This window comes from Panulirus ornatus, chromosome 10 (genome assembly GCF_036320965.1).
Source record: "Panulirus ornatus isolate Po-2019 chromosome 10, ASM3632096v1, whole genome shotgun sequence".
Taxonomy (NCBI): domain Eukaryota; kingdom Metazoa; phylum Arthropoda; class Malacostraca; order Decapoda; family Palinuridae; genus Panulirus; species Panulirus ornatus.
Window position 1 is genome coordinate 22,491,424 of NC_092233.1, and position 27,500 is coordinate 22,518,923.

The 27,500-nt window shown below is 48.1% G+C and overlaps 1 protein-coding gene across 3 annotated transcripts in view; it reads right to left on the minus strand.

Annotated features, from left to right (window-relative positions):
* Positions 1-27,500, minus strand: part of LOC139750827 (transcription factor AP-2-epsilon-like) — a 313,622-nt gene that overhangs the window by 92,423 nt on the left and 193,699 nt on the right. For 2 of the 3 annotated variants that reach the window (XM_071665597.1, XM_071665598.1), the window contains exons 6-7: positions 17,587-17,644; positions 5,788-5,983 (exon numbers count right to left, since the gene is read on the minus strand). In XM_071665597.1, coding sequence (XP_071521698.1) covers positions 5,788-5,983; positions 17,587-17,644 — 254 coding nt within the window. Of the gene's footprint in view, positions 1-3,172; positions 3,363-5,787; positions 5,984-17,586; positions 17,645-27,500 lie in introns of all 3 variants that reach the window. The other variant, XM_071665599.1, reaches the window with a different exon arrangement.

A 27,500-nucleotide genomic window follows, 5' to 3' on the forward strand; every position in this document is an offset into this window, starting at 1 on the left:
TATTACTACCTTCTAAAAAAGAAGCTCGCGTTACCATATGACGCGAGCGCTTACACCACCACCACCAGGGAGGGGAGATGACGAGAGTGTTGGGGGAAGTGGTGAGGGCGGGGGGGGAGGAGGAGGAGGAGGAGGGTTGGAAGAAATCCCGACCACGTCAATCACAAATGACCCATAAAGTTACTTACTTTAAAGGTGTAAATCAAGACTAAGTTCACTTAAGATCTAAGTAAGGGTCAATACTCCGGCTAGAGACTGGAGCTGTTATCTGTGCAACGATGGTTCAGCTGAAGACTGATGAGGTAGTTAGACTGAGATGGCAGTTTTAATACGCATGGTCGAGGAGACAAAGTGCGACTGGAGGGACCGCCTCTGACTCAAGCTGCTGTGGTTCTTGATTGTAATTCTTGTAACGAAAGAGTTACAGCTGCGACGACGATAGTGGCAGGTGTGTGTTACTGACACTGGCTATAGTGACAGGTGTGTATTTATGACACTAGCAATGGTGACGTGCATGACTGTGACACTGGCGATGGTGATCGGTGTGTCATAGTTACACAGGAGATGGTGACAGTGAGGGTAGTGGTAGCTGTGTGTGTGTGTGTGTGTGTGTGTGTGTGTGTGTGTGTGTGTGTGTGTGTGTGTGTGTGTGTTGGTACGGGTGATGGATCGCTTGAGACACAAGACTGGACCTGGGTGTGATTACTGGCATTTTCTCCCAAGGTGGGTAATTGGCATCTCAGAACCCCTGTCACACGCTATACTTCTCTGAATCCTCCGCCAGGCTCATCCCGCCCACGGCACACCTGTGGGAGAGGGAGAGGAGAGGCCATGTGTGTCGCATGGGAAAAGGGGTGTATGACAGAACTGTGTATGAGAGCGTGTTTGTGTGTGTGGAGGGAGGGGTGTAGGGGACGCGTGGAGAAGAGGGTCTATACGGCAAACTACAGCCCCATATATACGCTTTCTCCGATCAACCAATCCCAACAGGAAGAATTTTGACAAGCGTCAAAGGACGCTGTGAAGGACCAGCAGCGCCATAGGTCCGCGCCATCGGCTCGGGGAGCTGTCGTCTCCTCGCTGTTTTGTTTACAACTTCTTGCCACAGCGATCACCTCCCGGGACCAACAGGTTTTAGGGGGAGGGGGGGGTTCATCCCAGACGGCGGTCATCTAACACCCTGATCGCCCTTATATCGTTTGTCATTAGCGCCTAAATCTGGCCCAGGTTAAGGGCTGTTGCGGGGGACGGTGTGGTCCGTCCCATCGGCTCCTCTGTTATCACACGGCCCAGGGATTACTTACACAGTGTGTCCAACGCTATTCGTCGATAGCGATTCCAAGAGAGTTTGAAACTACTCTCCGCGGCTGTCTAACACGATCCTTTATTTAGAATCGAATTCTGATCGTCGGTTCTCATTTGTTAGTTCGTAATAATCTGCTTCTGCCGAAGTGAGATGCAAGGATGAAAAAAAAAAAAAAAAAAGGATGTATGAAGTCAAGCTTTAATTATGGTGAGATGACAACACTGTCGGGTCGCGGGGCCAATTGGCGTTTCGCGCAATTTGCGGCAGGGAGGCCGAATTTCCGGTGGGGACGAGTAACCTACAAATCGCCGCGAGAAGAGATCTTGGCGGAGGCGAGACATTATCATTTGCCCTGACCGTCTCTCTCTCTTCCCTGTGGAAAAAAAAAATGGCGGGAACTCCCAAGCGGCGGCGGGGGCCCCCAAGACAACGGAAGCGACAGGTGGAGTGTTTATGGTCCCTCGCGGATTAGCACCTGTCCCGGGGAGTCCGGGACCAGAGCGTCTCGCTGGGAAACGTTAAGTGATGCTGACTGTCTCAGGCGATGGCTCTGATGACGGCACGGACGGCGTCACGTCACTCGCACACAGAAACACAGTATTCACGCGACAGTTCAATGTCTAGGTGGTCGGAGTAGACATCACAAGAACAGCAATTACGAAAAAGAAATGTCAAAGTGAAGAACTTGAGTAAATATTAGTCGCAAATGACCGCGTGTCCTCATGGCTTGGCCAGAGTAAATTACCACCATGTCCTCCAAGGTGTGTGTGGACCCTGGGAGTGTGTATGGGTTGTGGGTGTGTGGACGGTAAGGATGTGTGTGGGTCGTGTCCCCAGATGTGTAGACGCTGAGGGTGTGTGTGGGTCGTGTCCCCGGATGTGTGGACGGTGAGGGTGTGTGCGGGTCGTGTCCCCAGGTGTACTGACGGTGAGGGAGAGTGGGTGTCGTGTGCCCAGGTGTGTGGACGGTGAGGGTGTGTTTGTGGGTCGTGTCCACGGGTGTGGGGACGGTGAGGGTGTGTGGGTCGTGTCCCGGGTGTGTGCGGGGTCGTGTCCCCAGGTGTATGGACGGTGAGGGAGAGTGGGTGTCGTGTGCCCAGGTGTGTGGACCGTGAGGGTGTGTATGTGGGTAGTGTCCACGGGTGTGTGGACGGTAAGGTGTGTGGGTCGTGTCCCCAGGTGTGTGAACGGTGAGGGTGTGTGGGTCGTGCCCCCGGGTGTGTGGACGGTGAGGGTGTGTGCGGGCCGTGTCCCCAGGTGTATGGACGGTGGGAGTGTCAGTAGGTCGTGTTCCCGGGTAAGTGGACCCTGGGATTGTGTGTGGGTCGTATCCCTGGGTGTGTGGACCCTGGAAGTCTGAGTCGTGTCCCTATGGAGGACATGCGCGCACGTGAGTGTCAGATGATTTGTGTTGTCAGACTTCTTGGAAACTTGCAAGTGACATCATTCGTAATGGCATTAGTTCTCATGCAAGAGTTCTTGCCACAGATGCAATACTTTTCATCTCGAGTTTACAATCGATGTCACTTAGAGAAATATAAGGAACCATCGATAAACAAACACACAGTTTTAAAGACAGTGAAATCTCAAGCGAACCATCCAACAGCATAAGACTACCGACGATGAAAGATATTTCCATTCAAACTAAAAAATGTAGACCATTGTTGGCAAATACATCAATCCTCATGCAAGCAATCACACATATATCGGGTACTTACCCTCCGCCTGTAGGCTCTGCGGGAGTCGAAGAAGAAAGGAGTGCCACGCTGATGTCAGCTGGCGAGGGCCATTCCCGACGATATGCATTTTATCTGTAGTCCTTCAAGGGATATATAAGAAACAAGACGAAAGAGGCGGGAGACTTACCTGCGAAGGACGCCTCCTAAGAGAGAGGCATTGAGGCACTCGGGCGGGGAGAGGCGGCGCTGGACCTCCGCCACCGTCACCTTGTACTTGGAAGTGGAGGAGAGGAGGGAGAGGCGGCCGGGGACGGAGCAGAACACGTCATTACCGGAGAGCATCCCTGACACGCCCATGCTCTTCTCGCTCTTGAGCCCTGCAATACACCACTCTCTCTCTCAACGCCAGGCCACGCCACCCGGGCCCTCACGCCCTCTGTGGCCACTCATCGGCCACAGGAGGGGCATTAGGGTAGGGAAGTAGGGGGAGGGGGAGGAAGGGAAGGGGTGCATACATGAAAAAAGGGGAAATACATAATAGCAGGATAAGTATTACAGACAAGGGATGGGACAACGAGGAAGAGGGTAGGAATGCCTGAGGAGAGGGGACTGGTGTGAGAGGAAAAATAGAGAGGAAAGTTAAAGAGAGGACACGTCAGAGGTGGACTGAGAAGGGAAATTTAAGAGAAGGATCTACAAGAGCCTGAAACTCGAGTAGGGGGACGAGATAAGATGGGGGTGAAGGTATGAGAGTCGAGGGGTGGTGTCATTCAGGAGCAGGAGACTGAGGGAAGGGAATAAGCTTCACAGGCGAACTACATCTACCCGTCAGTGTGGTGCTGAGGATCTCTGTTTATACTAAGAAAATCGATTAGCTGGACAGGTGACTGTTGCTCTTAACATACCAGGGTCGTGACGATTGGAAGAGGATAAGGTGCTTGGGGAAGGATGAATGTAAGTGAGGATGTATGAAGGTACTAAGAGGACACAATGTGATCTTGAGATGAATATGATATAGGTAGTAGCGAGGAAGAGGCGGAAGTTGGATGAAGACGTAAGAGGGGAACTAGAGAAAGAATGGGCACGAGAGGAGACGGTGGAGGAAATGAAGAAAGTTGAGAAAAACACGGAAGAGTCTGAGAAGGACGATGGTGGCAGAACGGAGACGATGATAGGTTTAAAGAGGAGATAATTTATACAGATGATGGAGACGGTGAGGGATATCGAGGAGTGGGGAAGTGAAAAGAAAAGGTCTGGCTGATGAAAATAGGAGGAAAAGATTGGGAAGGAATAACTGTAAAGAGGCAGTTTGAAAAAACAGGAAAAAAAAAGATGGTTGGGAACAAAGCTTAGGTAAGATATACTGATAAGTTTGGACGGAGGTAGATGGCTGACAAGTAGTGAAAGTGTTTAAATAAGAAAGAAGATCTGGGAAGGAAAAGAAGATACTTCAGAGCCTCGAGAAACCTTTGGTCCGACTAGAAAGGAAGTGAGGAGGAAACAAAACAATTAGGGAATGATGTTAATGACTCGAACAATAAAGTAGGACGTGTAAAGGGTCTGAGGAACGGTGGTAGTGCTACCTTCCCCAAAGGCTTCCCTTGGTACCTGCTGCAGGTCCAGACTGCTTCTGGCAAGCAAGCTGCTGACACATCTACAACTAACGTTTAACAGAATGAACTTCATGTTCCTCTCCGCGAGAGGAGACGCAGCCAGTAATGAAGCCACTGACCATGTCACCGTCGTGGACTTTCGAGAGAAGATCCAACAGGACTTCATTACCGGCTTAACAGACTCGGATTCTTGCTGAAGTCTCCCTTTCACTTATGCATAAATTACAGCTTTATGGACCAACAGCTTATTTCTATGCAAATACCTACAGAAGTCCGGCAGCGGCCGCTGACTGGCTCAATAACGTCCAATCACCGGCCAAAAGAGGAATTTAACAATGACCTATCAGTTAAGTGTGAAATGGCTTTACAGGCGCCTGGTTCAAGCCTTCAGGGAATAAGGATGCCGCTAACTACACACTCGGGCGATACGAACATCAACTTCTACTCAAATGTCTACTAATCTACTGTCCATCTAGGCCAACGCCACAACCAGTGTCAACTAATCCGTTCATCTGTCGGCCTCATTCATGCAGGAGACGGGAGGACAAGGACAGAGAGGAGGAGTCTATCCCGTGAGGAGCAACAGGAAGACGAAAAGGAGGAGGAAGAAGAGGAAGAAAGGACACAGGAAGCCAGACACCTGGGGAGAGACAGCGTGGCGTGCATGTTTTAACCCTCCACCAGTTACCGACAAGCAGGATCTGGTGCCCGCTTTCTCAAGACGAACGTAGGCTCACGGTATTTTACCAGGAGAAAGAGACTATAGTGCTGGGCCGCGTTATCCAACAGGACATCCTCTTATCTTTCCCTATTTGAACGGCCTCCATCACGACGTGTGGTATGTGGGGTTCTTCAGGCGACGAGGGTTGCTTGCCCACCCCTCAGGATGATACCGACGCGTGCAAGGTAAAAAAAAAAAGGTGGTTCTTTCTTCCTTCTTCACGAAGCGTTTCAAGCTTAAAACTTGTCGCTAGAGAAGTATCGCAGACGCTGAAGGAACCTTTTCTTTATTCAATGGGGATCATGTACGTCTAAGGGAGAGTCATGGGCATGGGGATGGTAGTGGACGTGGCGTGGTGACGCGGCGGCGGTGGCGTGGTGAGTGACGGTGTGGGGCGCCGGTGACTGTGGTGGACGCCGCCTCTCCCGCCCGCGGTGGGCGGTGCAGGAGGGATAGCGGGCGGCTTACCTCCGCAAGATGCCGCCCATGATGGAGGCGTTGAGGCACTCTGGAGGGGAGAGCCGTCGCTGGAGCTCCGACACGGTCACCTTGTACTTGGAGTTGGAGGAGAGGAGGGAGAGGCGGCCGGGGACGGAGCAGAACACGTCGCTGGGCATAGCAGGACCAAGCAGGTTCTCCTTCATCATGTGCTCGCCCATCTTGCCTGCAACATGGGTCGTCAGGCCGGGGCAGGAAGGGCTCTCCATATGGGGCGGGGTGCGGAAAAGGGGTCTCTAGTGGAGGGCATTTAATGGGGAGGGGGTTTACAGTGGGTGTAAGGGGGGGGGGGTAATGACATGTGCAGTGGGAGTAGCGAGTCAAACCGAGTGTGGCAGTGCGGTGTAGCGCAGCGGCGGGGCGTAGCATGGCAGCAGGGGTGTAGCGTGGCGGTATTGTGCAGTGTGGTGGTGGGATGTAATAGTACCGTTGGTGGGGGTGTAGTGGTGGTGGGGTGCAGCGTGATGGCGGCGGGGTGTAGCAGGGAGGCGGGGTGTAGTGTGGCGGTGGCGATGGGATACAATTTGGAGGTAGCGATGGGGTAAAGTTTGTTAGTGGCGATAAGAAACACTCTGGATGTGGTGGGGCACAGTGTGGTGGTGGTGGGGTACAGTATGATGCTGGTGGTGGGGTACAGTGTGGTGGTGATGGTTGGGCACAGTGTGGTGGTGGTGGGGTACAGTATGATGGTGGTGGTGGGGTACAGTATGATGGTGGTGGTGGGGTACAGTGTGTTCATGGTGGGGTACATTATGGCGGTGGTAGTGGGGTACAGTGTGGTGGTGGTGGTGGTGGTGGTTGGGGACAGTGTGGTGATGGTGGGTTACATTGTGGCGGTGGTGGTGTTGGTGGTGGGGTACAGTGTAGTGGTGATGGTGGTGTTGGTAGGGTACAATGTGGTGGTAATGGTGGGGTACATTGTGGCGATGGTGGTGAGGCACATTGTGGCGGTGGTAGTGGGGTACAGTGTGGTGGTGATGGTGGGGTACAGTGTGGTGGTGATGGTGGGTGATCGGGTATACTGGTTTGGCGGTGGTGGTGGGGTATTGTCTGGTGGGGGTAAGGTATAGCTCAGTGGTGGTGGTGGTAACAGGGTACAGTGTGGCATAGGTGGGGTACAATAGTGGGGTTGATGAGGTTCAGTGTGGTGGTGGTGGGTATAATGCGGTGATGGGGTAGAGTATGGTGTTAGTAGGGTACAGTGCGGGGATGAAGGGGGTAGAGTATGGTGGTGATGGAGTAAAATGTAATAATGGTGATGGCAGGGTACAGTGTAGTGGTACTAGGGTAGAGGAAGTGGTGGTGGTGGTGATGATGGGGTACAGTGTGGAGTATAGTGCGATGGCGGTGGTGGTGGTGGTGGTGAGGTACAGTCGTGCTGGGGTAGTGAGGTATGTCATACACTGTGCGGAGTGTGGCACAGTGTAAGGGAGAAGCATAGTTTGAGAGACATAGATAGTGTGGGGGTCGGTTGTAGTGTCTAAGGAGTGCGAGTACACTTGATGACTCAAAAAAGTGTATGGGAGTGGGGTATAGTTTGGTAATTTGATGGGGTGTATGGGAAGTGGGGGCGCAGTTTGGTGATTTCTAGGGGTGTATGGGGAGAGGGGGTGACGTACGGTAACTTAGGGAGGTGTATGAAGTGTAGTGGTGGGGAGTAGAAAAGTGGGGTGAGTGTGCATGGGAGGGATTGAGCGTCTGACTTGGGTATACAGCGTGTAAGTGGGGTGTAGAGCGTTAAGTAAAGGACAGCAAGATGGAGTTAGATAAGTGGAGTGTAGTTAGACGATTGGGGTGTAGTCAGGCAAAGGGGGTAGTCAGGCAAGTGAGGTGTGGAGACGAGTAGAATGTAGTGTGTGGTGAGTAGGGTGTAGTGTAGCGTACGGGGTTTAGTGCGGTGAGCGGGTGTGTAGTGAGGCGAGTGGGATATATTGTGGTAACTAGGGTGCAGTAAGGTGAAGGGGTGTAGTGTAGCTATTGGGGTTGTAGTGTAAAGAGAGGGGTGTATCAGGTGAGTGGGGTGCAGTGAGGTGAGGGTGATGTAGTGTGGCTAGTGGGGTGCAGAGAAGTGAGCGGGTGTATAGAGGTCAAGGGGGTGTAGAGAAGTGAATGGGGTGTAGAAAAAAGAGTGGGATGTAGCGTAAAGAGTGTAACGAGTTGGATGAAGTGGTGAGGGGTGCAGAGGTGGGAGGCATGTAGTGAGAGGGGTGTAGTGTAGTGAGTGAGGCGTAGTGTGGTTGGTATGAATGTAAGTGAGGTATAGTGAGGTAAGTGGAGTGTGGTGCTGTGAGTGGTTACAGTGAGGTGAGGTGTACTGCTGTGAGTGGGGTATAGCGAGGTAAGATAGGGTGTAGGGCTGCGTAAGGTGTTCCCTGCCCATAATGACTGTAAAGAAGAATGTGAATGTTTATGTGAGCAGGACTGGACGCTGGCCAGCAATGGTCGTAGCGCCCGTAGTGGTGCAAGGATGGTAGGTAGTTATGGTGGAAGTATCGGTGGTTCTAGTGGTGGCACTAGTGGTAATGGTAATTAAGTGGTGGCAGTGGTTGGTGGTGGCGGTAACAGTTCCAGCAGGACGGTGATGGCAGTAGTAATAGTGGTGATGTTAGTGGTGATGGTGATGATGATGGGGTGGTGGTGATGGTAGTGGTAGTGTTTGTGTATGGAAGCGGCCGCGGGGTGAGCCGGGTGTGTGGCTACTGCAGTATCAGTACCAACACCCATACCGGGTGACCCGTTGGCCACTGCAGGAGAGCAGCAGGTCCAGCACGGCGGCGGCGGCGGCGGCGCCTCCCTCACACGCCCCGTAAAACTTGACCCCAATTACATCCAGGTTGAAAAGTTAACGTCTTAATTACCCCCAAGAAACCATTTAATCAAAACTCGACCAAAGAATCCGCTACAAAAAAAATGTTGGGGAGCGCAGAACGGCATTCCTGGCAGTGGTCCGGGCCAGCCAGCCGAGGGGCCGCACCCACCCATGCAGATAATTTGTTTCCAAAACTAAGCACTTTAATTAAAATCCCAAAAATGTCAGCCACTCCAGTAATGCGGGGGTCCAGTGGGGCGGTATTGGGAGCGGGGGAGAAGCTTGGGGAGAGGGGAGGGGAAGGGGAAGTGAGGACAGTGTGGGAAGGGGGGGGTAGGGAGGGTTGACGAAGCGGAGAGTGCGTGTGTGGGGGTGGGGTGCGGGTGGCACTGTGGTTGAGATGGGTAGCGTGGACCTGGATGGTGTGGTGGCTTACTGAAGAGGGTAATGAGGCAACACGAGGTTATGTGATGATATATTGTGTTGGTTCCGCTGTGTCGAATGACGTGGGGTGGTATGGGAGGCTTGTGGTCTGCTGTGGGTGTATAGTGACCCGGGTGTGTTAGGTTTGATATGGGTGACGTGGCTGTGGTGTAGGTGAGGTGTGGTATTGGATGGAGTGTGGAGTGGCTGACGCGTGGTGTGGTTGGAGGGTGGAGTGGCTGACGTGCGGTGTGGTTGGTGTGTGGTGCGACTGGGGTGTAGTGTGGGTGGAAAGTGGCGCCGCTGTGGTATGGGCGGGTCAATGTGTAGGTGGCGCGGGGTGTGATGTGAGTTAGGCTGTGAAGTGGGTAGGGTGCGGTGTGGTTAGGGTGTGGTGTGGGTGTGGTGGGTGGGGTGTGGTAGCTGTGGTGTGGGGGTGGGCGGTGTCAGCAAGGGCGTATGAGCCTGGCTAGGAAGCGAGGGGATGGGATGATGGTACAGACCAACCCGGCACCTCCCTGGGTGCCCACTACAGGTCAACACAGCCCGTGGGAAACAGTACGGACAGCGCTGTACGCACACTAATCCGTCCCGAGGCGAGTCAACACAGTGTACGTACGCGCGGGCCGCTCGAACTGAGGGAGAAGGGGGGATGGGGAAGGGGCGCTAGAGGGGGAGCAACGCCCGGGCAGGGGAGCTGAGCGATCCAGCTGTGCCCGGGCGGAGAAGGGGAAGAGGTCGTACTTACGTTCGAGCGATGGCGGCGGGAAGCGGTGGGGAGGGAGGGAGAAGACAGGGGTGTTCTGTGAAGGGGGGAGGGGAAGGGCTGATCCCGGTAGCCGGAGCAGTTGAGTCGGGGTAGGGGGACGGGAGAGTTTTATAGAGGGTTGGGGAGGGGAGAGGAGTTAGGAAAGCCAAGGAAATATGGGGAGAGCGAACCAGCTGTGCTAGAACAGCTGGGATGTAGGGTGGGGGAGTATTAGTGCCCGAGCGGCTTTGTATAGGGGAGGGGGAGAGGTGACCCGAGCGGCTAGGGGGGGTGGGGGGAAAAGGACGCAGTGCCTAGGCAGATGGTGTGTTGGTGAGGGAGGGAGGGAGGGAGGGGGAAAGCCAGGAGATCAGGCGAGGAGGCGGCACTGATGACGTTAGTCACAGCAGCAGCACCAGCAGCAGCACCCACTTAGAAAACTAGACACCGAGTGGGGCAGCCAGCCGGGCACAAGGCCAGCCAGCACGGTGGCGTGGCGGCCAACTAACCCCTCTTAGTGTCCAGCATCCGAGATCACCACCACCACATGTGTGGCTGACACGAGTGGTGTTCACCAGAACTTGAGTCAGAAGGCGTCACTGACACCCATGTCCTTTACGCCCTTCTTCACCCCCCCCCCCCCCCGGTCCCTTACACCAGCCCCACACTCCTTCCCCTGACACCAGCATCACCCCCCGACCCCACCCCTGACCTACCCCTCTGAATGGCGAAGTGACCCCAGGCACGAAGATAAAACGTTCTGTTTACTTGAGGATCTCGAAGGCCGATGAGGCTGCCGAAGTCCTCCTGAGGGCGAGGGGTACCAAACTGGCCCGTCCAGCCCCTGGGGCGGCGGCAGACGAGTCTGGTGATCATAATACCCGGCTCCCGGGGTCAACCCTTATGTCACACTTTACCTAACGACGCCCCACCATCCCCAGACCACGAGGGAGAGATGTTGCAAACACAGGAGACGGCGTGTTGATGAGCCGGTAGAGAAGATGGGCGGAGCGGAGAGAGAGACCTGTTACAGCCTCGGGAGGATGGGCCGAATGGAGAGACACGGGGAGAGAGGGCCTGGGAAAAACCGGAAGAGTGGGAGGGACAGCCTAGGTGAGATGTGGAGGAGGAAGATGGCAATCGTGGGAGACTCCTGGGGAGATATGGGAGGGGTGGAGCAGCCGGGGCGAAGAAAATGAACTTGTCTCCGCAAAACAATGACTTTTTGCCACCCCTAATGAGTTGGTTGCAACACATAGCCACTTGCGCTACATATTCACCGAGACGCAGTCGTCCTCAGCTTTCGAGCTGTACTCCCCTTAACTAGCCATCTGTTCTCACAGGACGAATTCCTTTCCCCACATGACTAGCAGCACTACACAGTCAATAACTCGGCCTACCCATTTACCGAGCCGATCTCCCCGCTGTACCAAAATATTCCAAATGAGTGAAATTAACATCCTACCTAACATGGGGGTAGCCAGATTTTTGTTTCTTTGGGGGGCGGGGGAAGGGACATGGCGGCAAAAAAAAAAGGAACGAACGAGGGGCATATTACGGTTCCCATAAAAATACATACTAAGAAACTACTTGATTGCCACACAGATGCACCGGGGCTCGATTCCTAGGGTTGAGTGATAAAGTTTACATTATATATATATATATATATATATATATATATATATATATATATATATATATATATATATATATATATATATACGAATAAAGTGTATATATATATATATATATATATATATATATATATATATATATATATATATATATATATATATATATATATATTGTTCTCTTATATTTACACATAGCATCAGCATTTTGTCATTAAGCAAGGGGAATCAATAGTGAAGGGAAGATGCCCCCTCCTGGCTACGCCAATGCTACCTACTGAGTTGATTTCCCACCTTATCAAGCTTATCTTACCAGCTAGGACGATTAACACCTGTACTTATCAAGCTTATCTTACCAGCTAGGACGACTGACACCTCCACCTAGTCAACTCGTCTCCCCCATCTTATCGAATCTATCTTCCCAACTAGGGAGATTAACAACCTCAAATTGCGACTTCGTCTCGCCACACTATCAAATCTACCTTCCCAACCAGGGAGATAATAACACCCCCACCCAGTGAACTGCTCTTCCCTACCTTATCAAGTCTATCTCCCCAACCATAGAGATGAACACCCCGACCCACACACTAGGTTAGTCTCCCCAGCGTCTCCCCAGTGAAGCCAGCTGCAGCCTAGCGAGGCTCTGGCGTCGACGACCAGGTCGCTCCAGGGAAAATGAACAATTTCCTGACCGACGTTAAGGCCGTGCGAGGGTAGGGGGGGGGGGAAGGGGAGGAGGGGGGGGGGGTAGGTAGCCCCCTGAGAGACAGAGTGAAAATGGGCGACAACCAGCACCGTTTTCCATTCCTTTTGTCTTCCGGGATGTTAGCTCCGTGTTTTCAGCCATGGCGACCTTTTAACATGGTAATATATGTAAATTTAACTATAACCCACCACCACCACCACCTAGACCCCCCCCCCTAACTCTCCCCCCTCTCCTCCTCCCTAGCCCAGGCCCCCTCCCCCCCCTAAACAAAGATCACACCCCTAGCTAGCCAGAAGTTATCACTGTTGTTCGTCGACCGGCAGAAGATCTTCGTCCCTAAAACCAAACCTCCACGAAATCCGCCATGCCTGAGCGGTGTGGTGGGTGATCGATTGATTCTGGAACGACCGATGTGGCCCGGACGCCAACGGAACCAGATGGGGTATGTGAGAGGGGCAATTTGAAGTTTTTTTTTTATGTTCAATCGACTGGGCCACGGACAAAGTGGCGGCCTTTGGTAACCTGAGGCCCAGACTCTATTAACAAGGGGGAGATAACGGGACGGAACCTCCACGACCCGTGAAGGAAAAATAATAAATAAAAGAGAAAAATAACAAATAGATAAAAAAAAATCTGCGTGTCCAGATACCACACTCTGAATAACGTGATATACTATTTCAAGGTGTTGAGGAGACTGGGCGAGGGGGGGGAGTCCCATTATATATATATATATATATATATATATATATATATATATATATATATATATATATATATATATATATATATATATATATATATGTGTGTGTGTGTGTGTGTGTGTGTGTGTGTGTGTGTGTGTATAATGGTACTCCGCTACGTAAAGTCTACAGTAATCGGAGTTTCTTCAGAAATATTCCAACCACACGAGCGACAGAAACATGTTACCGGACCCTGCCTGCATGAGGTTACATCGCGAGTGACAAGACTCGATAAAAAAGAAATAAATCGCTCCAAAGGAGTCCATATTTCCCCGCTAATGGAAGAAGCGCAGCCTAAGGAAAGAATTCGAGTAACACCAAGAATGCTAATAACTGTAATTAACATATATATATATATATATATATATATATATATATATATATATATATATATATATATATATATATATATATATATATTTTTTGTCGCTGTCTCCCGCGTCTGCGAGGTAGCGCAAGGAAACAGACGAAAGAAATGGCCCAACCCACCCCCATACACATGTATATACATACGTCCACACACGCAAATATACATACCTACACAGCTTTCCATGGTTTACCCCAGGCGCTTCACATGCCCTGATTCAATCCACTGACAGCACGTCAACCCCGGTATACCACATCGATCCAATTCACTCTATTCCTTGCCCTCCTTTCACCCTCCTGCATGTTCAGGCCCCGATCACACAAAATCTTTTTCACTCCATCTTTCCACCTCCAATTTGGTCTCCCTCTTCTCCTCGTTCCCTCCACCTCCGACACATATATCCTCTTGGTCAATCTTTCCTCACTCATTCTCTCCATGTGCCCAAACCATTTCAAAACACCCTCTTCTGCTCTCTCAACCAAGCTCTTTTTATTTCCACACATCTCTCTTACCCTTACGTTACTTACTCGATCAAACCACCTCACACCACACATTGTCCTCAAACATCTCATTTCCAGCACATCCATCCTCCTGCGCACAACTCTATCAATAGCCCACGCCTCGCAACCATACAACATTGTTGGAACCACTATTCCTTCAAACATAGCCATTTTTGCTTTCCGAGATAATGTTCTCGACTTCCACACATTCTTCAAGGCTCCCAGGATTTTCGCCCCCTCCCCCACCCTATGATCCACTTCCGCTTCCATGGTTCCATCCGCTGCCAGATCCACTCCCAGATATTTAAAACACTTTACTTCCTCCAGTTTTTATCCATTCAAACTTACCTCCCAATTGACTTGACCCTCAAACCTACTGTACCTAATTACCTTGCTCTTATTCACATTTACTCTTAACTTTCTTCTTTCACACACTTTACCAAACTCAGTCACCAGCTTCTGCAGTTTCTCACATGAATCATATATACATATATATATATATATATATATATATATATATATATATATATATATATATATATATATATACATACATGATTACCCAAGACGAATATGTGAGTCCTGGTGTTACCTAGGACCTTTCTATAGACTCCTGCACTACTTTCAGTACCAGGGAGGTTTAAGCTCCTTTGAAGCGATAAGCTCTTTCACGAGACTGCACTCCAAGTGATACAGCCTTGCCAAAGGTGACTTTTAACTCGCAATCTAACCTCTTGCAGAAGGTGCTCGGCTACGACACCTCTCTCTCTCTCTCTCTCTCTCTCTCTCTCTCTCTCTCTCTCTCTCTCTCTATATATATATATATATATATATATATATATATATATATATATATATACACACACACACACACACACACACACACACACACACGAATACAACAGACATCTACGTCAAAAATATCACCACGCATCTTTTTCAAATAAAAATCTAGGTCCATATTTTAGTTTAATATTTTGATAAAGACTGGGAGGATCAAAGGGCTGGTTCGTGTAGTGGGTTATGAGATTTTCCTCTGACAATCAGGACCACGTGGGGGCAACACACACACACACACACACACACACACACACACACACACACACACACTACGCTCTTTAATGTTTATAATTTTGATCATTAATCGCGCACTGACCGCTTCACGGTAATATAATAACCAAACTACGAACGCTAATTATAATAATAACATTAACTAAAGGATGTGGCAGGCAGGAAGTATGGGACATTGCTTTTTTTTTTTAGGGGGGGGGGAGGATATACATGAGTGTTTGTGAGTTTTGGGATATACGAGAGATCCGCGAGTGGCAACAGAAGGGGGGAGGGGGGTTGCAGGACATACCAGCCGCAACAATCATGTTCCGCGGCTGGTCTGTCTAACAGCCATACCCCGCGTGATATGAGACTACAGCTTGGCAGCTGGTGATGGCTGAACGTTTATTCTTTCTTTTTTTTTTTTCCCCTGGGTTGGTGGCTTATATTTTTACGTGAGGTATGTCAAAAATTTTCTGTTCTCTCCCTGGGGACTGGGGGGGGGGAGAGAATGTTAACCCACGTATCTCCTTACTTGTCGTAGAACGCGATCGAGATTGGGCGGGAGATGGGAGGCTGGAAATCCTCCCCTCCGGTGTTATTACTCCCCAAGGGAAGGGACTGAGGATGGCGCCAAGGGAGGATCTTTTTCCTCTGGAAGGCTCAATCGGCTGCTCCTAGCGATACCTTTATGAAGCAAGTAATGGACGAACAGGTGCAAAAAGAAAACGAATGGTCAAATCTTATCCTGGTCGTGACTTAGTGTTTTCCTTGTCAAGGGTGGCATTTTTTATCTCATAACGTCTTAAAATTCTATTGGTGGTCGCTCTCAACTTCATTACTGATAATGGCTGAACTCTACTATCGATGACTCAAACGTTTACTGGTAATGGCTCATACAAAAATCACATGATGGCTAAGAAACCATCCCGTGGCTCAGACATTTAATAGTGATGGCTCGTATTGTCAGACTGTCTGGTGTTGTGCTTGTGTTGTGTGCAGTAATATTTGTAGGTGTGTTACCGTGTGGGTGGCATGGGGGGGGGGGGGGGGCTTCCCGACTCACAACAAATCTTGGAAGACTCTAAAGCACAACAGGGGTTAAATTATCGGTACATAACAAGACAGGCAAATAATCTGCACACAGAACAAAAAGCAGCAGTGCGACTGTAGTTAAACTATAATCATGTGCGCGAGCAGCTGTGTGCGGTTTTAAGAGAATGGCGTATGCACGTGAGAGCAATGCAGAGGTGGCAGACCTCCACACCATATACAATGCCTTCTTGACTGGTGAGGATACTGTACACGAGAAAAAAAAAAAGGGAAATATCTTAAGGAAAATGGCATTAAACACCCCTTCAACCACACGAACACACACTGCGCTCTGAGGCCAGACCACTCCGGGTCAATTTAAAGATTATCATACACTGCAAGAGGAATGTACAAATAATTACAGCGACCCGAGTCACTTGGGAAGTACCTCTCGAAGATTATAAAAGAGGAGTTAAGATGCCATGCAAAGAGCCGGGGAGAAAAAAAAAAAAAGTATGGGAGGGAAATACATAAAGGAGGATGCATGATGAGGGGTCCAGCCAGGTGTGCTACAGGCAACACTAGTGAGGGAGTGAGGCGAGAGGTCGGGAAACTCAGCAACACACAGGCGGGACGCTGAGTGCAATGAGATGCACAGCAACATCTCAGTACACTCATCACTACCGTCTTTCCTTAAACTTAGCATCTCTTGAGTTACAGTATGAAGCAGTTATCAACAAATGGCTTTCCTAAGACTATCATTTCTTAACCTAGACAATGATGGGCTGCCTGAATGGAGACCCCAAATAGTGGTTATTCTAGAGGGTGGTGTGATGACCAAGCCAGAGTATAAAAAAAAAGAAAAAAAAAACCCTTGATGGGGGTCGAGCAATCACAAGCCAATGACAACCCAGGGGCGTCAATCACACCTGTCCAGTGGCGCCAGGTGACCACTCAGCCACGGCAGTCAACATGGGTCGCATCGTGCACGGGCTGGAGGACAGCAGATTGATATGTTGAAATTTAGAAAACAGATCAAGTGACTGATGTCGGAAAAGGGACCTAATTCAGTTTAATCATCGTTTGTGGTTCCCCAGGCAATGTACAGGTGTGATGGTAATGGCAGTGGTGACTTGTGAACTAGATATGAAGACAGGCTTGGCCTGGCTTGGTTTGTCTTGCCAAGCCAAGCCACACCTTTCTGGGGCTACCTTACTACTAACCACTTGAGGGGATCTTAATGTACAATCTTGGTAAAACTACGTTAAGGAGCTCTTAACTGACTGGGCAAATGATGATCACTTGTAAATGACCTTCAAACAAAAAGAAACAGATATTCAATGTATAACATAACTTAATAAAGTTAAAAAAAGACACATACCCATATTAACCCCTTTGTGTATGAAGACTCGACCCCTTCAGCACGATAGCCTAACCCTCGAGTACGATGACTTTAGTCACAGCACTCGAAGGGGGAGGGGGAGAGGGGGGGTATATTAACACGTCATGGTGCTCACGGCTTGAAGCCCTCGTCCTGAGGAGGCCAATTCTTCATACTCAAGTGGCGGGCGAAGGACAGGAAGTCATTACTGTCCACTGAATACTATCCATAAACATTAACTTTCCTATGTGTCTTAATGAGTGTGAGCAACAAACCCTCTGGGGAGATAATGAAGGCAGGTTTGCTGGGAGGGTCAAGGCCGGCTACCCAGCCACCAATACCCACACACACACACACACGCAAGCTAACATATTCAACTTACCGAAGCCATCGTGCTTAAAGATATCACCGGTGAAGCCCGTGTCCGATTCCAGCACACCCTGTGGGGGAGAGAGAGGAGGAACAATGTGTGGTTACCAGTAGCAGCGGTAGTCGAAACTCAGACAGGAAAATATAGTCACAGAAACCCGCCGTGTTAAATATGACTCTCGGGTTAAAAGCCTCTTGAGAAAGCGAGGAACAAGACTGGGGAGAGAAGTGGGTGATGGTAAACCACCCATCACGTTCGTTGGTACCAACATGAAATAAAAAAAAAAAAAGGAAATATACATCACATGTCGATGTAGTCACATGTGCTTAATAATAAGGAAGAAATAAGGCAAGGCTGGCAGGTGAGCAGGCAAAGGGTGGATATACCAACAAGTTACGTAAAGAAAAAGAAGCAGCTGGCAGTCATGCACACAAGCAAGGTAGCACAAGCAAGCAGTATCAACGGTTGTCACGCGGCAGAACATGTCTGCTCTTCATATGATAACATAAGAAAAAAATCTAGACATCAAAAATCTGAAAACTTCAGAAATCCGGAATATTGTCAGGTTTTTATAGTTTTCATTTCTAACAATATTGTTATTCCTGTTCACTTTACCTTTATCATGGCTGTGTCTATACCCAGTGTGAGGGACATGGCACAAGTGGAGTGCTGTGAGACAGCCTGGGCCAAACTCATTAACGCACAGTCAGTTCGAGCTTTTTGAAGATATTTCTTTAAATACACTTAAAAATTCAGGAAAAATAAAGTACCTGGCAACGTCCAGGTCTCAAGCATACCGGATATTGTTTCTATATACCTTTGTACATTCAAAAGATTACATAAAATTGTGCTCCCCCTGAAGGATAGGTGTTGGCTACGGGTAGTTCCTGCACTGGGGATGCACATAAACGCACACAAAACACACGTACACACACAAGCACACATAATAGACGTATACACAGACTACTAGCCATAGCAGTGTGGCTGTCACTAGCCCGGGAAATGTAACATATAATAAACAATCAGGAGGCTGTGGTCTAACCTTGCCTTCGTATACCATGCGTACGTGTGAACATCTTTGTAAATGGAACTAAGGACCTACAAGATTGGTTCGTGTTACTGTCCACAGAATTCACGTATTCATTCGCCACTCATTTGTGAACCCGGGAACACCTGCGTCTCCCCTCCACTCTGTCTCCCATCCATCCATCCATTCACCTCACACAACACACAGTTTCCTCCCTGGGTCCACATCCTCTACTGCTCTTACAATATTTCTCCAAAAGGCATCCTTAACCTCTACTCCATCGTCAACCATTACAGTTATTCTTAAACCTCTCACACTCTACCGTCACAGCTGCTAGCCTTGCACTGACGCAGTTGCAGAGAAACGTCTCTGCAAACCAATCCTCCTTCGTTGGCAATACCACTACACCACCTCTAGCATAACCACCTGTATCATCTTGTAGGCTTGATTTCACATCCTCCACTCCACCCCACTCAACAGGCCCACTACCTCAAAGCTTTGCCTCACACATAAACCTAAGATGTTTGATTTTCCGTTTCTAAAACTATCTACATCTTCCATCCTCGTGCATTTGTGCACTCCACTTACGTGCGTGTCACTCGCACCCACACGGACCTGCAACTCTTGTTGAGAGCTGCAGCAAGAACTCCCCTTTCGTCCCAGGCCGTGTGGACTTATTGTGGGGAATATTTGCAGAGCTGGGGGCTCCCCAGCCCAAACCCTATACATAACAAAGGTCACAGTACTTGCAAACTTCTATACAAATATCAATACATATGAATACATACTAGAAGGTAAAAAATAGAAATATACACGCTAGATAGTGTATACTAAAATACATGAATGCGTATATATATATATATATATATATATAAATATATATATATATATATATATATATATATATATATATATATATATATATATATATATATATATATATATATATGTGTGTGTGTGTGTGTGTGTGTGTGTGTGTGTGTGTGAATATACACATACATCCATGCAAGTACATGTGTACATAGCAAAACATACTCATACCCAAATACCGACCTACACACACAAACGTCAACATGCCACTCCAAGTCGGCAGCTCTAACTACCTCAGGTGACGTAGACAAACAATCTCACTACGTAATGATGACGCAAATTCGGTCTACGTTTTCCGCCTCTATAATAACCGTTCGTGGAGGTGGAAGTGTCGTGGAGATTCGACAGAGCGATGACCGGTCTACCTAGTGTACTGATGGAGAGGAGTGAGTGATGGGTGTGTGAGTCTGATGATGAGGTGAGGGTAAGGACACACACACACACACACACACACACACACACACACACACACACATGGCAGGTGACCCATCTGGCCGGGGGAGGGAGAGGGAGGAGAGTGGGAGAGGGTATAGGGTTGGGATGGGGGGGGGGGGGGGACAGAAAAAGGTGGAGGGTGGGTACAAAGGCAACAATTATTTTGTAATAAACAAGACGACACAGACAGTGTTCTGGCACCTGAGCTACACCCCCCCCCCCCATCCCAACACACACACACACACACACACCCTGTAACACACAATAGGAATCACATATACAAACGAATTATGAGAAGTTTTAGAAAATAGAAAAAAATCTCTTTTGGCTCAAGAACCAGCACCCTACCGTCGGACAACACCGCCCTTGCGATATGCGCAAAGCGTACCTCAAATGCACAGAAATACGCGAAGCATACTTCCAACCCACAGACATACTCTAAATAAACCTCAAACCCTCGAACACTGCCGTAATATACACCAGACTCAAGGACATACCCGAGGCTGACCAACAGCTCAAGGACATACTCCAAATAGACCACTGACTCAAGGACACCATCGAAAAACCCAGTCAACTCAAAGACATACTCAAAATAGACCGCCACATCAAGGACATTAGAAAACAGACGTTCAGCTCTTACAAACTGTCATAGACACAACAGGTTTCACTACAGATCAGAACCGAATGAATTGAGGAGTTCAACCTTTCTCTCAAGTCATGTAGAGACTTGAGAGAAACATCCGACTGGTGGACATCTGAAGACCCTTGAGCACGACGGTACGACCCCTGAGCACGACGGTACGACCCTTGAGAACGACGGTACGAACCTTGAGCACGACGGTACGACCCTTGAGCACGACGGTACGACCCTTGAGAACGACGGTACGAACCTTGAGCACGACGACACAATCCTCGAGCATGACCGCCTAGCCTCTGACCTGACCCTAACTGACCCGGTGAACAGGGCCCCACCCCCTCATACCCAAGTGTCGTACCGTCGTGTGCTCACGGCAATACAGGCCTTCCTGGCGAACAGGACTAAGCATCTGTTTACTCAAACAGTCCGCTCGTGTAGTCGCCTGAATCGTGGGGCCGTGAAGCATTCTCTTAAGACGGGATGTGTCTGTTCCTCTCTCCAGGGACGCAGTGTAACCCCAACACTAGAAACACCTCCTTACTAGACAGAGAAGTACAGACACACACACACACACACACACACACACACACACACACACACACACACATTCTCTCTCTCTCTCTCTCTCTCTCTCTCTCTCTCTCTCTCTCTCTCTCTCTCTCTCTCTCTCTCGCTCTCCATCTTGACGCTATTAGTATCGCGGCCTCAGATGCCTGGCACCTGAGTAAAGAGATCGTCCAATTACCTATTCACTCCATTTTTAGAGGGGGAACCCGACCGAGCTCCCCACCCCACCACCTGCAATCATCCCGAGGCTGCTCCCTTAATGACGTCGATAACAGGTCCAACTCCAAGACCTCCTCACCCTCCAACACCTGAGCACTGGGATTAAAGGTAAGGCAAGAACTGGCCTGACTCAGTATTCTGATCTGGGGAGGATAATACGCAGTGATTGTAGTTACGGATGTAGGGGGAGTGGGAGGAGGGAAGTATTGTTGGAGGGAGGGGGAGTGGGAGGAGGGAAGTATTGTTGGAGGGAAGGGGGGAGTGGGAGGAGGGAAGTATTGTTGGAGGGAAGGGGGGAGGGGGGAGAACCGTGGGATGAGGATTGGCAGGCTGGGAGAACCAAAGAGTTTGCTTGTTTGTTTGTTTGTCTGATTACGTGTTCAATCCGGCGTATACGTTTGTGAGTGACTGCAAAGTTGTGTCTGGTAACTGAGAGAGTGGTGTGTGGGTGTCGCTTAAGGTGTGTTTAATGTTCCCGAGCTGTGCATGCTCGGGAAGACGTGTGTGTGTGTGTGTGTGTGTGTGTGTGTGTGTGTGTGTGTGTGTGTGTGTGTGTGTGTGTGTGTGAGTGTGTAATTATCCACTTGTACTATACGGAGATATGCTTTTACACTCGCGGTTCTCCATCTCTTAAAACATTCTCTATCATACAATTTCTTAAACTTCTGTTTACCGTCCACATTTACAGTCTAATAACCCGGGTCATTCTATTCACCCATTTCTCACACTCCACAAGTGCCTTTTCTTTCGTACATCTTTTCTTAAGGTTTCTCCGTTAGCTTCACGTTACGGCCTTTGGATGTTCTCTCTCCCCGTATCTCCCGAAGAACTACTCTCCCCCGCCGACATCATCAAGCTGGTCTACAAACATAAAGGTTGTCAAGGGGTCACACTTCACTCTCTCTCTCTCTCTCTCTCTCTCTCTCTCTCTCTCTCTCTCTCTCTCTCTCTCTCTCTCTCTCTCTCTCACGGTCGGCAAACTTACGGATTCTATAGCCTTTCCCTTGAGTTAGCTCTCTCTCAATGCAGGTATCAACTTTGTTGCCCTCCTCTGGACCTTTCCTATTAGTTCGTCGTGTGACCAATATTGAGAGGCATATCGCAGCTCTGCGTAATGCCGGATGTGAGAGTTTTGCTGAGCATTTCCTTATTCAAATGTTTATATGCTATTCTAGTATTTGCCAGAAGACAGTCTCTCTCCTGTACTATTCTACACACGTTATGACGAGTTTGCAAGAACATGAATACACATGAACATACACACTGTACATGCAGATCCACACAGATGTATAACGACAGTTAGCACACATAATCTCTGTTCTGAAAGCATTCCTCCATAACGTGTTTCCTACGTCCAGGCACACTCGTATTGACAGTAGCATCTATCATGCACTGTCGCATGAAACCGATGTAGAGTATTTGACCCGCGGGTTCGGAACCTAAAAGAAGACGAGGTGAACTGTCTACGTGTATGACTATCACATAAAGTGTCAGGGTGGTTACCTTAGCTTTTTGCCTGACACTGCCCACTACCATAATTAAAGTAACCACTCCTCCCTCCCCCAACCCCCCACCCCTTCCCAACCCAGCAATGTTTTCGTAAGCACCCCCCCCCACCCCCTTCTACCTCCTTCTCTCCATCCTTCACACTAAATAATTTCCGCAGATGATAATAACGCCCTCAAAATTTTCTCCACCGGTTTCCCCCAAATGATAATAGAATATTCAGTATTCTCATAACCTGTTTCTTGACGCCGTCATCAACGCCTTGTTTCGTTCGGTTTTACCGTTTTCTGTGTGTCGATGTCATTACAGGTCTCTCTCTGAAAAAACTATGCATTTCTACTCCTGGCACATAAATCCGTGGGTTTTTGTTCTCTTCTACTTTCACAAACAGTCTCATCAGCACCCACTGGCCTGTTGCTGTATGAATTTTAGTTGTCTTCAGTTGTACTATGTGTTGTAGCACACTGTATGATGCTTAGCGAAAGACTCTTCGTTTGTATTCGTGTTCCATGACACGGTATCGAGCCAAATGCTTGTGATGAGAGTGAATGTGAGGAGACAAGTCGGGAGAGCAGGTTAATGTCCTTGTTATGCTGTCGTCGTTAACAGCTCTTCTGCTTCCCCTTCCTTCTGTATATATTTTCTGTGGGAGCTCTCCTGGCTAACGGAAGCGTGACCCACAATTTGGAAACCACTATGCCCTATAGTGACCTCACAGACCCTGGCAGTGATCGCACTCTTACCACCTAACCCCACTATCAACCACGTAGTACCTCCCATCTACCACATCTACACCGTGTGCACCAAAGATTAACCCCCATCTACAAGCTAGACTGCCACTGTCACCACGTAGGAATTACCACCTATCACATTCCCAGTGTCCAACCACCGGACAGCGACCACCACCTGCCTACACCTCCACGTAATCATGTGGTACGTCGCCCGTTTAACTCATTGCTGCCGCCCTTCCCACGTCTCCTGGTCTGCTCCACAGCCTCCCTCCACCCTCTCCTCTACTTCCTCAAGCTCCTCCACATCCATCCTTTTCACCTACAATTTCCAAGGTTCCAAAGCCCTCCTCCTCCTCCTCTCCTTCACCTCTAAAACTCTGGAGCCTTCCAATGGTTTCCTCCGCTTCTTCAAGGCTCTACAATCTTCCTTCTACTCACCATCTCCCTCTTCTCCACTTCTCCAGACTTCACAGCCTCCCTTCCCCTCACCTCCAATTCTCCAGGCTCAAAAGTCCCTCTCCTCCACTTCTCCAGGCTCCACAGCCTGATTTCGTCTCATCTCCACTGGTCTCCTCCACTTCCACAAGTTCCAAAGCCTCGCTTCCCCACATCTCCATAGATCTCCTCCACTTACCCCCGACTCCAGAGCCTCCCTACTCCTCCACCCCCATCCCCAGGGGAGACTCACGACGGTATAACGCACAACTAAACGGGATTTAGGGGTCTCCTTCCCCGCTTCGCCAGATTCCTGTAGATTTCATATTTTGCCAGCAATGCCAATAAATCAATGCCTGAGGGGCTGCAATACCCGATCCCCGCCCGGGGCCTGCGGTTCAAATTGACTCTTCTGTCTCCTGACAACAAGAGCCATAATCCCCCAGGGTGAAGCCGAGGGCTTGAGCCCCCGGGGGCGTGTGGATCGCCAAATGGCTGGAGGGCCCTCGCAGGGGTAATAAAGCGAAGGGGGGGAGACGCGAAGGAGAAGATAAACACACGAGGCAGGCAACATGGGAGCAGGACCGCGCTGCCCCCTGCACATATTGCCCTCACTCCCTCCCACCAACCCTCTCACCACACGTTTTATTGGGCGTGGTGAACGTAGAGCTCCAGACACAAGATATAGCTGGAGGAACGGGTGAGAAGTGAACGTGGGTGAGGCGTAGCCGAAATAGCTACCTCCCCCCCACTGCAGCATTTCGGGTGCTCCTCATATCTCCTGCGTCCTCAGATGTCTCAGCTAATGGGCAACCACACAATGACTGATAAGGAAAAGCCATATATATATATATATATATATATATATATATATATATATATATATATATATATATATATATATCCTTCAAAATTGGGACTCGAACCGCCATCCTCATTGTGAGAGGGAAGAGGAGTACCGACAGCCCGATAGGCTAAGAGAGGAAACTGGCCTAGTCGACTAATCGAATGCCCACTCGTCCTGTTTGGCATCCGGCTTCGACGAACGGGTGTATTCGATTAGTCGAATAGGCCTGTCTCCTGTCGTGGCCTGGTTGCAGCGCGCCCGCCTCTAGCCACGGGAAACGTGGCTCGTATCCCGCTGGAGATGTTATGTATGGAAGTGAAGGTTCTGCAGGCATACATATGTATGTATGTATATATATATATATATATATATATATATATATATATATATATATATATATATATATATATATGTATATATATATATATATATATATATATATATATATATATATATATATATATATATATATATATATATATATATATATATATATATATATATGTAGGTATGTATATTTGCGTGTGTGGACGTGTGTATGTACATGTGTATGGGGGGGGGGGGCCATTTCTTTCGTCTGTTTCCTTGCGCTACCTCGCAAACGCGGGAGACAGCGACAAAGTATAAAAAAAAAAAAAAAAAAAAATATATATATATATATATATATATATATATATATAGTACAACCCCAAGAGCCATTCTATGGAGAGCTCCTGTACCTTTGAGGCTGCGCTTATCGCGGAGGGAGGGTAAGGTAGTCTCCTCTAGGCCTAAAACGTCCCCGACGGTGCTGTACTCATTTTCGTCCTCTTATGATGATACATGCCTTTCGGGTTAAGTGTTCGCTCCGGTGTCACCATTGCAGGCAGAGTTTATATATATATATATATATATATATATATATATATATATATATATATATATATATATATATATATATATACACACAGTTCTAAATATATGCATATATACAATAATTAGGTATATACATATTTACAATCACATATGTACAAACATGCATGCAATATATATATATATATATATATATATATATATATATATATATATATATATATATATATATATATATATATATATATCTCCTAGCCTGAGATAGATACCCATTTTTCGACCAACTCCTAGGGATCACTCTGGACCAACTAACGCACGCAGGATTCGAACCTATGCACTCGACCGTGGGCGGCCCGTGAATGAGTCACGGTCAGGAACGTTAACCGCTATCCAACGGAGGTCCATGTGTGTGTGTATATATATATATATATATATATATATATATATATATATATATATATATATATATATATATATATATATGAATTCAAGAATCTAATCATTCGTATTTTATGAAGTCCCAGCATCTTTATGGGGTTTCTGCAAATTGCAGATTCGAGGCTGCAATCCACGCAGGAGCCGGGAAATGATGGACTCCTTTGGTGCTCTTGCGTCTCTGTGCAACTCGGATCTCTTAACTTTGGTACCATCTTTGTTGCCTTCCTCTGAACCCTCTTCAGTAGCTCTTTATGCTTTTTTAGGTGCGTGAGACCAAACCCGGGAAACATATTCTTGTTTTGGCCTTACGTAGGCCATGCCGAATATTTCCTTATTCATGAACTTCAGAGGAACTGTAAATTTTGCCAGGAGATGGTTGGTCTTTATGTGTAATTACCTGTAAGTACTTGACGGGGAGGGTGTTTTACCACTTCTTTTGCACTTAACGTTCTTTCATATACATACACCGTTTTACTCTATCTGGATCCACAGTACCATCATTTAGCTAATTCCATTCATCTATAATCTTAATTCCATAAAAGGACTTTATTTCCATCTTATCTAACAAGGTTCTCTCGTTTGAATTTGTTGTTACGGTCTGTAGTTGCTCAATCTTTGCATCTCTCGAAGAACTGTTCGCTGTCGACAAACTGGTTTAGAAACTTGAAGTCTGTGAAAAGTTTCCCATTACTCTCCTTTTCCAGACGTGAGCAAGTTTATGTCTTTTAACTTCGCCGTTTAACTCGGCTCTCTCACTCCAGATCCCATCATTATTGCCCTCTTGATCAGGTATATATACAGTGACCTGATTCGTTGGAGTTTCTGTACGCGAAGTGACCGAATTTGAGAGCCACGTTATAATTCAATTCTAATATAAGCTGGATAATGCTCGTTGAATTTCTCTTTTATCTGTGTACTTACAATGCAGTTTTACTATTTGCCAGCAGACAGTTTCTCTCCTTAACAACTCAGCTGACATGGCACTCTAGCGATAGTTTACGTACAATAGCGACCTTTAAGTCCCTCTCTTACACAGATTTATGAAGGCTGTAAGCTGCTAGATTATGTATACTGAGGACTTCTTTAACCGTGTTCCATATTAATTACCTTGTACCTCTTCAGGCTGAACTTCATCAACCATGTATCAGATCAAATTTGGAGATTTTCGAAGTCCCTTAGCGTCAACCACAAACGAATTTAGGTAATGAATCTAGTTTTTTTTTACTTGTTCTGTACATAGATTGAGGACAGCAATGGTTCCAATACCGAACCTTGCGGCACGCCACCTCTAACATATTCCGAAAAAGCTTTTCTAACATGTGTCATCCTTGCTATTCCACTCAGATAATTTTCTATGCATAG